Source organism: Delphinus delphis, chromosome 2 (assembly GCF_949987515.2).
Source record: "Delphinus delphis chromosome 2, mDelDel1.2, whole genome shotgun sequence".
Classification (NCBI taxonomy): domain Eukaryota; kingdom Metazoa; phylum Chordata; class Mammalia; order Artiodactyla; family Delphinidae; genus Delphinus; species Delphinus delphis.
The window spans coordinates 31,781,373-31,795,717 of record NC_082684.1 but is presented as its reverse complement, the minus strand read 5'-3'; the positions used below and the strand labels follow the sequence as shown (position 1 = coordinate 31,795,717).

Genomic DNA, 14,345 nt, shown 5'->3' with positions numbered 1-14,345 from the left:
CTGTGCCTTAGCGGCTGCATCCCTCAGGCAAGAAGGGGTTCCACCTCAGTGTACAGGAGAGAGGACGCTAGGGCGTGGATTCAGTGGGTCACAGAGCTCCACAAGCCTCACAGCAGGCAAACCCTCAGCCTGGAGAAATTCTGCACAGGAAACGCAGTCAGGGGCTGTGGCCAGTATCCGGTCAGGGGGCACTCCAGAGCTTAGAACGTGATAGCCAGCCTGACGCCAAGGGCGAGATGGACGCTCTGTCCTCCTCACACTTTAAGAAAGCGGGTCTTCCGCTTCCTTACCTTGGGAACTTTGAGAGAAGGCTGGAGAAAGGCACAAAGCACATGCTGGGTGGCAGGGGGGTGCTCCCAGGCATCCAGTTGCCAGAGGATCAGCCAACTGAACAATTCAACAAAACTGGAACAGATGTGCCGAGGAGAACCGCAGGGAATTCACAGCTGGGAACAACAGGAGAGCTGAGGCTGGAGGCGACAGACAGGCAGTGGACCCAGGTGACGGGGGGAGTGGCCTGTTCCTGCAGCACCTGGCAGCCTGCACCTGGCCACAGGGGAGACATCGGCCAGTGACAGTTATTCGGGCCTGGCATCCGGGAAGGGTGTGGGGAAAGAAGAGGGCAGGGGCGTTAGAGGTTGGAAACGAATGCCCTGTAAAAAATGCCACACTTGGCGCCTGAAACAGGTTGACATGAGGAAGGATCAAGGGCCTGGAGATTATGAGGAGGAAGAGCAACTTCCACGCGAGTGAGGCACGAGGGATGTCCTCCAACAAGACGAGGGGAACCTTTACCCTCCGAGATCCTGCAAGTAGACTAATTCAAGCGATACTTTCTTCACTCGTTCATTCATTCATTCATGTGCCTGGAAGCTAAAGATAGGAAATCCATTTGGAGATGTAGCAGATGCTCCTGACAGCACAGGCAACAACGAGAGGAGGCCGGGGGATGCGACAGGGCAGCGGGCTGCAGGCCAGCACGGTTTCGATCTGTCCTTCAATGGCCTGTGCTGGGTAGAGCCTGCACTCACTTCACCATCATGCCCACCACGCCCTACAGCGTTACACCGGTGCTTCCCAGACTATGGGCCCTGAATGCAAGGCATCTGAGCTTGCAGCCACTGGACTAGCGGCTCTGGTCCCTTGTCCCCCTAGCATTCTTCTGCATACTATCAGGTCATCTAGATTTAGCACCAAATGACTACTTAGCATTGACTCCAGTGACAGGCCAGTGGGAAGGAGAAGTGGCCAGGTTTGAGTTGAGCACAGGAAAGTGAGTAGGGTTTGGATAGGCAGAGAGACGAGGCGAGGGTACTCCTGAAAGCAAGGTTATTCCCATAGCAACAGTAAGTGTGATGAGGGCCCAGTGGTTGGGAAGTAGCACACAGTGTATTCCAGGGGAAGGAGGAAACCGGCTTGGCTTAAGGGGGAAATGCCTTCAGAGGAAGAAGAGGGCGATAAGGCAGCAAAGACCCAGGAGAAGTTTACGTTGACATTTGAAAAGAGGAAGGCAGGGATGGCTAGTCCCAAACCAAACACGGTTCACCGCTCACCTCTGCTCTTCCGGCTATGAAATTAAGAATGAGTTCATCACACGTCAATGAAATGTGGATGCTCCCTGTGCGCAGAGGAATATTATTCCTAATTATATAAAACTAAAGCACTACAGGGTCACACAAAATAAACAGGGGGGCAGTGAAACACCCTGGCTGCCCCACTGCAGAGTGCCGGCAGCAGTGCAGCCATGAGGAGTCAGACCTGGGCCCAACATCTGGTCTTAGGACTGGCAGTGACAGCCTAGAGAACTGGCTGCCCACTCGGACCCTCCACTTCCTCATTTGTAAAATAAAGACATTCACAGTCTTCACTCTGCAGGGCTGCTGTGAGAATCAGATGAGAAGCCACATAAAATGCCTAAGACAGTGCCTGCCCTAAAGAGAGCACTCAATAAGCATGAGTTGCTTCTTGTGGTTATTATTATACAGGGGTTTGGTGGTGGTTATTATTATTACTATTATTACTATTATTATTATTTAGGGCTTTGGTTATGATGATGATTAGACAGGGGTTTGGTTTAGTTAATATACTGTATCTAAATAGTGGAATAATGTAAAACCTATAAATATCTTGTGGTAGAAGACCATTTATTTAATAAGAAAGTGGTCACAGTACACCAAGCAGTCGGGGGCAGTGGGGAGGGGAGAAAGCACACTACAAGCAATGGACTTCTTAGGGTCTCCTGGGTAAGATTTAGGGGTGAAAACAAATATGCATAAATGCCAAAAGAATGGAAAAACATACATTGTGTTTAGCTCTATGTTCTTCTGTGCTTTCTAAGGGGAGGAAAGAAGTTATTTAATAATAAAATAAAAGTAATAACACTAGCTTCACTTGGAGTAAGGCTTTTCATTTTCCAAAGCTTTTTCACATATCTCAATTTTATACTAATTTTATTTTTAATGGCCCCTATTAAACTGCTATTCTGCCAAATGCCCTTAAACCAAAATCCTGAAATCCACTTATCTACCCCCAAAAGGACAATCTTTCCACGAAAAGACCATCTTTCACTAACACCTTTGCTAACAATCAAGTAGCTGGTTTTCCCCAACGTGAGGAGCAAAGACACATAAATCCACTTTTATAGCCAGGGCTTTAGTGAGTAGTTTCAGGAAGAGATGTTTAAGTTAACGATGCACTGTAATAAAGTAGTAGAAACCATCAGTTAAATCAGGGGTCTGAGCCACACGTCCCAGGGCCTGGCTAACCCTGTTCGTTTGGCTCTAAGATGCTCCACATCTAGGATAACACATCCTCCCAATGCATGTCCCCAGATTCCGTGGTAAGACTGCCAGCTGCTTCCCCACCAGCCGTGTTCTCTCTCTTCCTTGGTAACAGACCCTGATTATTAGCTAGGCTCCACACCACCCAGAATAAAATCCTCCATCTCCCAGCAGCCCCTGCGCTAGCCATGGCTGTGGGACTCCATCCTGGCCACTGAATACATGCAGATGCGTTGTGCTGGACTTCTGGGAAGTTAATGGGAGTCGACTCAGCCACAGGAGCAGCTTCTTCTGTGCTTCTGCTTTTCCTGCTCCTTCAGGCTTGTGACTTGGACCAAATAACTGGCATTTCACCAGCCATCTTGGACCATACGACAGCCCCAAGATGCAAACCATGGGATGATGGAGAGAAAAACAGGAGCCTGGGTCCCTGATGACATGTGGAGGTGCTCTAAAACCCCATCCCAGCCTTCTTTTCAAAGACAACTTACTACAGATGATATATGAACATAGGATATTATATGCTATACACATCTGGCAGACAGCACATGACTTTTTTAAGTGGGTCATCAGGATAATGAAGCATTTTAATAAATCACTTTTTTACTGAACCTTTTGTAACAGCTAGATGTTTATCACCAACTACTTTCTTTTTACACAAAGACAGCCCCCCATATACTTCACTCTTTTCTCTAGTGGTTCAAAGTCAACTAATACATATAATTCACAGAATTCTGCCCTCACGTGACTGTGATCAAAATCCATCTCTCTGGAGCCCCTAATAAAAACCAAGAGAACCTGGCCAGTATCCCCAGGTCTGCAAAACACAAAGAAGTTATGACACTCAGACTGGAGGCAAACAAGCAGCATAACATTTCTAAAATGATTTTCAAGTCATGCACACACAGCAATGGAGCAAGAGCAATGGTGTCATCAGGGCTCATGTTGGATAAATTCAATCCCAGGCAAACACCCGCCCACAGACAAATGTCAAGGAGCCACCCCAACTCACATGTGAGATTTATAGCAGGCATTAACATCAGCACCACCCATGCAGCCCAGGGCGCTATGGACATTTCAGGGCCTCAACTGTCTTGACGAGGTCCTTTAAAATACTGCCCTATGTGTAAGTCCAACTCCTACCACCATACACTATACCTGAAGGTCCCCCTCAGCAATCCTAAAACCCACGTAAGGACAAAGAAGGACCAGGGCTTTGTCTCCAGGGTGACAGAACGACATTCAGGTCCCTTGTTGTCTCCTGCAAACAGCATAACCTCGGCAAGTTAGCTTTTCCTTCACAAGAGCCTAGACTTCTAAACGCAGGCCACAAAAGGTAAAACCTTGTACTTACATCTTGAAATGACACCCAGATTTAAAACTTCGCAGAGGAAATTATTAACTTTTACTATCATCCTAGCCCAAGTTTTTAAATGGGCTCAATTACATAAGGTTAGTGCACTTAGCCTTATCTCCCAGATAAGGATGTAAGAAAAACATTTTAAAATTCAGCTTCTATATCACATTTTCTACCAACACATCCGCTTGTGCTTACCCCATCACCCAATGCAATCTCTAGGTAGAAATTATTTTGAGAAGCGGGTCACCAAAAATTTTAACTTATTTAATACATTTATAGAACAGGATTTTGCAGGAGGGATGAGAATAATCATACAGTAAAGAGATAGAATATGGCAGAAGGAAAAGAGAGACCAGATTTTATTTTATGCAACATAAATCCTTCACATGCATTACGTCTAAAATACATATCTAATGCTCCATACTCTCACAAGGATGAATCGTGCTTTTATTAAGGGGGAAGATGGTGCAGGCAGAAGAGGTCAGGGTAATCAATGCTATTTTAAAGTAAACCAGAAAGTATACTTGTGTATATATAGGCCATATATGCTTTTTATTTTTATTTTATTTTATTTTATCTTCTGGCCGCACCACAAGGCATGTGGTACCTTAGTTCCCTGACCAGGGCTCGAACCCGTGCCCCCTGCAGTGGAAGGAAGCATGGAGTCCTAACAACTAGACCGCCAGGGAAGTCCCCACATATGCTTTTTAAATGTCTGGAAAAATATGCCAAATGTAATGCTTATACCACTGGGAGGAAAACATTATGGGTGATCTTTCTCTTCTTTTTGTTTATCTACACTTTCTAATTTTTGTACAACAAAAACACTTACTACCTATGTAATTTAAAACGTATTTTTTAAAGTTAACAGATTCACAATAGCGTCAACAGGAAAATAAGCCACATCTGGAACAGCTCGGGACAGAACAAAGCCTGAAGGATTTCTGGGCTCAAAGCTGAAGGATGCAGACAGTGAAGTTCCTGGGGCCCCAAAGTCCTAACGCCCTCCTCTCTGGACAGGATGCTCAATGTGATTTTAAGCATATGCCATTTAGCAAACCGTATCCTCTCTACCATGCAGTTTAGGCGAGGGAAAGTCTAAATTACCACACAAAAGCAGCATCCTCCCAGCGCCTGCTGATTCAGCCAAGGAAAGAGACTGAAGTTTCTACCAACTCGCCATTTAATTATGGGTAACACTCGCTTTACAGTCCAATTTATGGGTCCTAGATGTTTAGTAAAGTTACCTCTCAGTTCCCTGCTATTAAACACTGGGCAGTTATGACAATTAATTAATACCACCCCAAGGCTACCAGGAGGGCTGTAGTTCTCTACCAGCCAGGTCGCACTCTCCAAGTTGAAATGGCCACCTGAATGGGCCTCCCAGCTTGAACAACATGCCCCTTCTGGCTTATACCCCTTCTCTGGTGGGGACCTCAGGTTGGGGAGTTAGGTAGAAATGCAAACAGGTGGTATTGGTTTGCTTTACCTATTGTTCCACCGAAGAGGAAAACCCCTTTGTGATCACAGGCACCCCTTCCTCAAGTGGAAAAATAAATCTATATGTTTTGTTTGCACAGTACATCAGAATTACATACTGCCAACCACGCCTGCTCACGAAAGCTCAGAATTATCCCAGCCCCCTCCGGTGCCTCATTCTTCTCCTCCTAAACCAATTTTTCCTGGCATTCATCCCACCCCCTACATCTCAAGTCAAGGATGGACTGGTTTTAAGCAAAGCGTTTCACTGCCCCCTAAGATTCCTGAGGAATCCACTCCAACCGAAGCCATGGACTGAGTCTGAAAGCGCTTGTAAGCTCTCCGTACTCACTGTTGCTGGATTTAAGGTCGCGGTGGATGATGGGGACAATTGCCTCATCATGTAAGTAGTTCATCCCTCTGGCAATCTGCACGGCCCAGTTCACCAGGATGTCTGGGGGAATCCTTTTCCCAGATAACACTCTATTCAAAGGCCCTCCACGAGCAAACTCCATGACCAAGCAGAGGTTGGGCTCCTTCAGACACACCCCCCTAAGGGCAATGATGTTGGGATGCTTCAGCATGGCGAAGAGCTTGGCCTCCTGGCGAACATTCTCTATGGTCTGGCTGATGTCCTCGTCCGGGTCGTGGCGAGCTGCTTTCACGGCGACCTCATCCCCTATCCAGAAAGCACGGTAGACCTTCCCAAAGCCCCCGATGCCAATAATCTCTTCCAGGGTTAGCTCCGCAAAATCAATCTCTAACACTGAGAAAGAAAAGAAAAAAAGAAGCAAGTCAAAAAAATGTGAAAAACACCATTTTATCACCCATTTACCTGGGTGGGTAAACACAGCAAGTTGTCTGTGCACTTAGATTTTCTGTCTTCTCACTGTAAACTCCCTAAAGACAGGAAATGTGATTCACTTTTTTTCTGTTACGTTATCCTTAGCGACTAGCACAGAGCAGGCATTCAATGCGTACTCATGAAATAAGTTCCACTTGGGAATTCACGCAGAATCCTGTACCGAGGGCAACCATTCTAACTAAAAGGAAAATTGGGGGAGATCATTTTCATGAGACTTATTCACATTTCACTGTGTACATACTGGGTAGCGAGAAGCATAAAATCCAGTGCCGCGGCAGACACACAACAACCAGACCCCTTTAGTAGCGGTATGATCCAAAGATGAGGAAAATCACTGATTCCCACCGCAGGACAGGGATTAAGGGCGAGTGGGGAAGGGATTCTCAAGGAAGGAAACATTTGAAATGGGCCCTAGAGAATGAGTGGGAGGGATCTCATCAGGCAATGCCGATCAGGGTGGAGAAGGACAATCCAGGTAGAGGGAAGGTCACGAGCAAGAACCGTGGGGCATGGAGAACATTCACAACAGCCAAGACGTGGAAACAACCTAAATGTCCATCGACAGATGAATGCAGAAAGAAGATGTGATACATATACACACTACTGTATATAAAATAGATAACTAATTAGGACCTACTGTATAGCACAGGGAACTCTTCTCAATACTCTGTAATGACCTACATGGGAAAAGAATCTAAAATAGAGTGGATATATGTATACGTGTAACTGATTCACTCTGCTGTACAGCAGAAACAACACAACATTGTAACTCAACCATACTCCAAAAAAATTAAAAAAAAGAACAAATAGCATTTAGTTGAAAAAAAAAAAGATGTGATATATATATACAATGGAATACTACTCAGCCATAAAAAATGAAATAATGCCATTTACAGCAACATGGATGGACCTAGAGATTATCACCGTATGTGAAGTAAGTCAGACAGAGAAAGACAAATACCATATGATGTCACTTATATGTGGAATCTAAAATACGGCAGAAATGAACTTATCTATGAAACAAAAACACAGATACAGAGAACAGACTTGTGGTTGCCAAGCAGAGGGTGGGGGAGGGAAGGATTGGGAGTTTGGGATTAGCAGATGCCAGCTGGTATATATAGAATGGATAAACAACAAGGTCCTACTGTATAGCACAGGGAACTATATTCAATATCCTGTGATAAACCATAATGGAAAAGAATATGAAAAAGAATATATATGTATATCTGAGTCACTGTGTTGTACAGCAGACATTAAACACAACATTGTAAATCAACTATACTTCAATAAAAGGAAAAAAGAAAAAAAGAACATAGGCCATGAGAGTATATGGCCTATCAGGAACTGCAGGGAGTCCAGGGCAGCTGGATTATAAGCACTAGGGTAGATGAGGCTCAAAGCCTTGCTGGGGTCAGCCAGGTCATGAAATGTTGTTAAAGCCATTCTGAGGGGCTTAAACTTCACACTGTAAACGGTAGGAGTCATGTATCTTTAAGAAGGAGAGTGTTGTCAGTCTTGTGACTTAGAAAGGAAACCAACTCCGGCAGCCATGTGGAATATAACAGCAAACGGAGGCCACTGCAGTAACCCCGGAGCACAAGCACAAGGGTTTGAACCTCAGCAGCCATGATGACAGGAGGAAAAAGTAAGGAGGAAATTGGGAGATCTTCAAAACTTGGTTCTACCAAGACCTGGTGACTAAGATGCTTGAGGAAGGAGTCTCCTAGGCAACATCTTACCCCAGCAGTAACCTGGGCCACAGGTCCACCCCTGAGATTTCCAGTATCACACCCAACCACTCATTCCCCGTCCCAAATCCAGAGCTTGAATCTACGGTACTACGATTCTATCTTTAGCTCTGCTTAGAAAGGCTTCCGTGGATAGTTAATAATAACCACCAGTGATTATAAACCTTGGGCTAGATACGGTGCTGCTATACGAGCCAAGTGCTATTTCATGTTTCTCTCATCAAAACCCTATTCTCTGTCCTCTAAGTCTCTTTCTTTGTCTTTACCTAGCTGACTCATAGGCATCCCTCAGGTCTCAGCTTAACCATCAATCTAATAGAGGAACTTTTCCTGACCCCCCGACTAAATGAGGTCAGGCCCGAGTCAAGCACTTCCACAGCAGTCTCTATTTGGCAAGACTCAACAAGGTTATAATTACTTGTTCATCGCCTATCGTCCTGCTAGACTGTGAGATGCACAAGGGTGGATCCTGTCTGCCTTACTCACCACTGTCCTTATCGTGCCAAATATTCAGCTGGTGACCAAAAGACAGGGAAGTAAAATGAGGGAAAAAATCTATCTCAGTATGAAATAAACCAAACTCAGATCTGGGGGGAAGAAACTGAATTGGACCTCCTGAAACAAATACAGAGAATAGTCACACTTTGCTAAAAAAAATAAGAACACAAAGATATATTTCTGAACTCTTGGCAAGACCAAAAGAGGAACTGCCCACCGCTGACTGTTCTCTTCCATTCTCAGCCAGCTCCATGAAGCCTTCATTCTCCATTCAGATGCTGGTGGGGCTCAAAACTCTGTTTTTGCTTAGCTATAGCACTTCTATCCTATCTAGGGCTGATCATTTGTATTTTGTAATGCACCCAGCAGTCTGCACAAAGGAAACTCTTAGGAAAACTTAGTTGGACTGCCTTTAGGTATACAAAAGATTATCACCTCATCTAGCACTCTTTTTGAAGAATAAATGGTGTGGCAGGTCCTGCAGACTAGCAGTCAGCATCCATTCTACAATCCTCCAGCACACCTTTCAGTACTACAGAGGTCAGAAAGCTAAAACACTACATTTTCCAGACTCCTTGACAGAGTGCTGGTTAGCCAATGAGATGCACAAGATTCAGAAGGCAGAAGTGAGACGGAGACCATCTCCTTGCTGCTTCTTCTGGCAAGCATGGCTGTGGAGAAGTGGGGTTTTTCCTGCAATAGCATGTCGATGTCCAATTAGCTCTGTGGATGTGGAAAGGAATGTTGCAAGGCCAAGCAGTCACCTAATCGGACAGCAACTACAACAAGGTGTTTGAGAAGTCAGCAGCTTCAATGGCAACTCCTGATTCTGTACCATCTCAGTTAGAGAAGCAGCAGCTTGCCTGGTGGGCCAGGTCTGCAATGTTCTGGGAGTTGGTCCTCTAGGTCCAGCCGACAGCCCCTTCTCCCCAGCCTTCCAAAAAAATCTATAAGCAACTAACTTCTTGTGCTAAATCATTTTCTGCTTAAAATAGCTTGAGTGTTTCTGGGTCCTAAAATGAATCCTGACTGATTACTAATTCTTGCCTTATCTCATCTATATGAATGAGAAAAATATGCCAATGTCAAAGAGAGATTAGAAACCCTCTTGGAGAAAACTGTAAGTTATCCTAGGAGTCCCCATGGTCATAGACGGAAGAAACACTTGTTTTTTCTGCCAGATTTTTCACTGATGAAAAGTTATGTGCCTTTTTAATAAATGTGCATTTACATACCTTATGTCCTCAACTGAATATCTGAATTCTCCTTAAGGGAATTAACTGTTGTATTTTCTCTTGTACCCACCCTCTTCTTTCCTCTGGTCTGAAGCATAGCTGTGAACACACAGGACGTGTTAGATATTTATTTAAACATACGGGGATTTAAAAGATGTGATTCTGAACCAGGGTGCTGAAAGGACAGCTCCTCCAATGGTATTTCACAGAAGGTAGAAAACCTCTGTGGGGAAGGCGAAGAAGCAATGATCTCTCTCTGGGTAGAACATAAACTCTCAGGTTCTTGCTATTTCGTCGAGGAAATATTATGACCAGCCTTCAGAAAAAGTACAGAACAGAGCTTACAAGAAGAAAGACAAAACAGTGGGGGATGTGGGGAGGGTCCTTTCTTTTCCCTTCCCTGCTAAGAAGTCCCTTTGGATAGAAACTAGACCTTCACTGCAGCTGCGAGGATGTGGGACTCTCCTCCCTTTCCCTGCCCCAGTCAAGACCTGGTTGTAAGTAAGAATCAGGTCAACTCTCACACAGCACATTTTTCAGTTTCTGTGGAAGAATATTTCCAGGAATATCAGAAACAAAACCTTATCTCTTTCAGTCTTGGAGTCAAGATGTTATTCCCTCTCAATTATATCCCTGGAAACTAAATATACAGGCACATTCTGGTGAGTTTGGGGCAAGTGAATGGTACATACCTCACTCATTTAAAAATCTTAAGTATGTCTGAAAATACATCCTTATATTGCTAGTGAAGGCAAGAAAAAGAAATGTAAATTAGTAATATCCTTAATTTATGCCCTGCTTGAAAACTGACACAACTCTCCTGTAAGAGAAGCTTTTTTGTAATACCTAGGGTTATAGATCTCTGAAGATGATACATTTGGAACTTTACATTTTCCATCTTTCACTAAAATAAAGAAGATGAGCAAGCTCCTGGATTATTTATATTTGTCAGCCCCGTGGAGAGCTAAACTCTAATACCTACATTGGAGAGGATAAAAGCGCTCTATAAACGTTAGATGATTTATAATATCACTCTTATATGCTTTCTTTGTCACAAGATTTAGTAATTTCCCCCTCTTCCGTTTTGATTAAAGTTTGAAACAGAAGTTTCACTTTGAAAAGCAGTATTTGAAAGTAAAACTGAACATTATTACTTCACTTTGTGCCTTCTATTCACAATCTAATATCAAAATTCATGTCCCAGAGAGGAAGTTGGAAAAAAGTAACTGGGGAAAAGTTGTCAGAGGCTCAATTTCATTCTAAGTCTCTGGAGACCAGGTCAACAATCACCTTTATTTTCTGAGTGACACGAAATGAACCAGTGGACACAGCATACAGACCAGAGGCCCTTTATCAGATCACCAAGATTTGCTCAAGATTTCCTTGAGCAAAGCACTGCACTGAAATTATATATTTACATCACCAATTTCCCTCACGTGTGACTTCTAAGTACCTCCTCATCTTCTCATTTCCTTATCCCCTGGTATTTAACACAGTATCTCTCTTTCACTAGGCACTAATTGGTTTTTGACTAGAATTAAATTTTCTGAATTATCAAAAATTAATTCCAGTCAAGATCAGAATTTAGTGTGGCTAAATAAAATAACTTACCAAGACCTTCAAATGCTGTTGTTCAAGTCAATTCTTTCAATAAGTACAAGGTACTTCCTACTTTCTCATCATCTGAGTTTTAGATATCAGAATCTACTCTCTCCAAGGTAAGTTTTGTTACAGTCTGGGTGAAGTCCTGGGCACCCAATGGAGAAGAAGCTTCTAAAGTGGCACAGGGTAGACCTGCCTGGCTTTCTGTGCATGGGTTCTTCCCACCTAAGTCACATTCGCTCCTGACTGCTCTCACAGCAGCGAGCACAAGATATTAAAGAAACTCAGCTCCCGTTCATGAACCTCACAGAGCTCTTCTACTCTGATATTAGCTGTCTCTGAAAAAAAAAAAAAAAAAAAATCACCAAACCTCACCCACAAAGACCCTCAAAATCTGACACGTTTAAAACTACATTGTTTTCTAACATGCCAGGCCAACATCTCTTCCGGTATGTGACCAAGTTCATCTTCAACACTATTTGAGACATTATCTGCTAGGACCCTTAGCCTTGATCTTTCCAGCACTAAGGCAAAAAGGTGTAACACCTAGGAACAACTTAAAGTAATTTGTCACCTGCAGGTATTATAAAGATTAACTGTAGAAGGAGGAAGTTTTAAACTGAATAAGAGGGAGAGAGAAACAAAGGAAATTAAACATTTGAACATCAATTTGATAGTCAAAACACCAATAAAAAAAGGACAGGAGAAAAACAAGAGGTTATGATTTTGATATTAATAAATGGTATTTAATAAACATCTTAAGATATAATTGTTCAGGTGAAAATAAGTTACAGGACCAGAAAAATAACTGTTACAAATAAAATTTTAAAATTAAATGTTTAAAGTTGGCCCTTGGTAATGACTTTTTTAAATGAGCTAAGAGACAAAGTATACAAAATATGGAATAAACAATGATATAAGTGAATTAACAATACTTTTTTTAACAGGAAAGAAATTACGGAAACCCTCAAATACAAAATAGTGTAAACTGCACCGGAAGATACTTACATCTTTCTTCTAAAACCACCTAGCATCACTGATTAAAGGATTCTAATGGCAATTTAACTCCTTTGAAAAACAAAGAAAATTTCATTTCAGGGTGTGGAAAAGGGGAGCTCCTGGGAAACTGGTGAAAACAGGACCCTAGAAGAAAGGCCCTGGGAGGGACCCCTGGGCATGGTTCCCCTGAGATTTGGCAAATACCAAATATAGGCGAGGATCTAGGGTGAGAAGAAAGGAGAAGATATATTGTCTGGGTGTCAAGGCCCTGGGACTTAGCCACTATATCTTGTGCTCCTGATCTCTCATGGGGGAATGACATACTTTTCCCTTGCTAATCATTTCTCCACTCATCACCTGCCCCTACAGACAGACAGACAGACAGACACACACACACACACACACACACACACCCTTACAGCACATTATTTGCTGAGACTCCTTAAGGGACCACTTTTTAAATACAAGATTAGGATCCAAGAAGTCAACACCGTATTTCAAAGATACTTCAGCCTTGAGTTCACATAGGCTTCCGGGACTTGTGAGCCAGCCCAGCCCTGTGGGAGACACCCCCGTCTCCTTTAAAGCAAATGCCTTTCAGGGGCGGGGACAGGCGGTAGAAGAGGTCGGGAAGGTCCCTGATTTGGGAACTAATGTTATGACAGAAACCACCAGCTTGCCTAAAATCCTTCCAGACTGGGGGGGTGGGGAGGTTGGAGACAGGAAGATTCTCCTGCTGGGGCTTCAAGATGTGGGATCAGGAGCTGCTGCTGAGGCGGTCGCGTGAAGGTGAAGAAGCCCAAGCGCCCGAGGAGGTTCCAGGCGAGGCCTGCGGCATGTCTATCTTACTGATTGCACCCGCCAAAGCCCCTGCAGCCCGAGCCCGCGCACACACACACCCCCCCAGGTCAATCATTGCCCACCCAAGCTTAACCCTCGAGGAGGGCTTCCCTCCCCCTGCGACCACCCCAAGGCATCCATCATACCCCCCACCCCGCTCCCCGCCGGGCTCCCGGGCCCCGCCTTCGCCTTACACTGAATGGGCGGGTAGCAACTGGGGTCTTCGCCTCTGGGCTGGCAGCGGCTGGAGAAGGCGCTGCGCGGGGTCACGTAGTTGCTGGGGAAGATGCCCACCCGCTGGTTCAGCTGCCCGGTCCACCAGCCCTCGTCGCCGGACACCTGCGAGTCCTTGGACAGCACCTCTACCACGTCGCCCAGCCGCAGGGTCAGCTCGTCCTCGCCCGCCGCCTCGTACTCGAACACGGCCGTCCAGTAGGGCAGCGGCGCGTCGGAGCCCAGCTCCCTGGGGACTGCCGCCGCCGCCTCCTCCTCCTCTTCCTCCTCCTCCTCGGCCCCGGCCCCCGCTCCATCCTCCCCCGGCGGGGCTGCAGCGGCGGCGCTCGCCAGGCAGCCGAGAAGCGCTCTGGAGGGCTCCATGGAGCGGCCGATCCATAGGGTGCGGGGCTGCTGCCGCCCGCAGGAGCCGCCGCCGCCTATTGTTCATGCGGCTCCGCAGAGCTGGGGGGACCCCCCTCCCCCGACGGCGGCCGCAGGTAGGGGCCGGGCTGGCGGGGCGGGGAGAGTCGGCCCGCTAGGGCTGGGGCTGGGGCTGGCTCAGCGAGGCTACAAGTGCGCAGAGCGCGTAGTGCTCACCGCAGCATGGGGGCGCGGCGGGCCGGAGCCCCCGCCTTCGCGCTCGCCCCCTGGGGCGGCCTGGCCACCTCCGCCGCGGGTACCTGCTCGCGCAGCTGGTGCCCGGTGCCGCCAGCCGGCCGC

The 14,345-nt window shown here is 45.6% G+C and overlaps 1 protein-coding gene across 2 annotated transcripts in view; it reads right to left on the bottom strand.

Moving 5' to 3' along the window:
- The window catches only part of MAP3K9 (mitogen-activated protein kinase kinase kinase 9), a 70,334-nt gene extending 56,328 nt beyond the window's left edge, over positions 1 to 14,006 (bottom strand). For both annotated transcript variants that reach the window (XM_060003393.1, XM_060003392.1), the window contains exons 1-2: positions 13,604 to 14,006; positions 5,972 to 6,385 (exon numbers count right to left, since the gene is read on the bottom strand). In XM_060003393.1, coding sequence (XP_059859376.1) covers positions 5,972 to 6,385; positions 13,604 to 14,006 — 817 coding nt within the window. The remainder of the gene's footprint in view (positions 1 to 5,971; positions 6,386 to 13,603) is intronic.
- Positions 14,007 to 14,345: the final 339 nt, after the last annotated feature.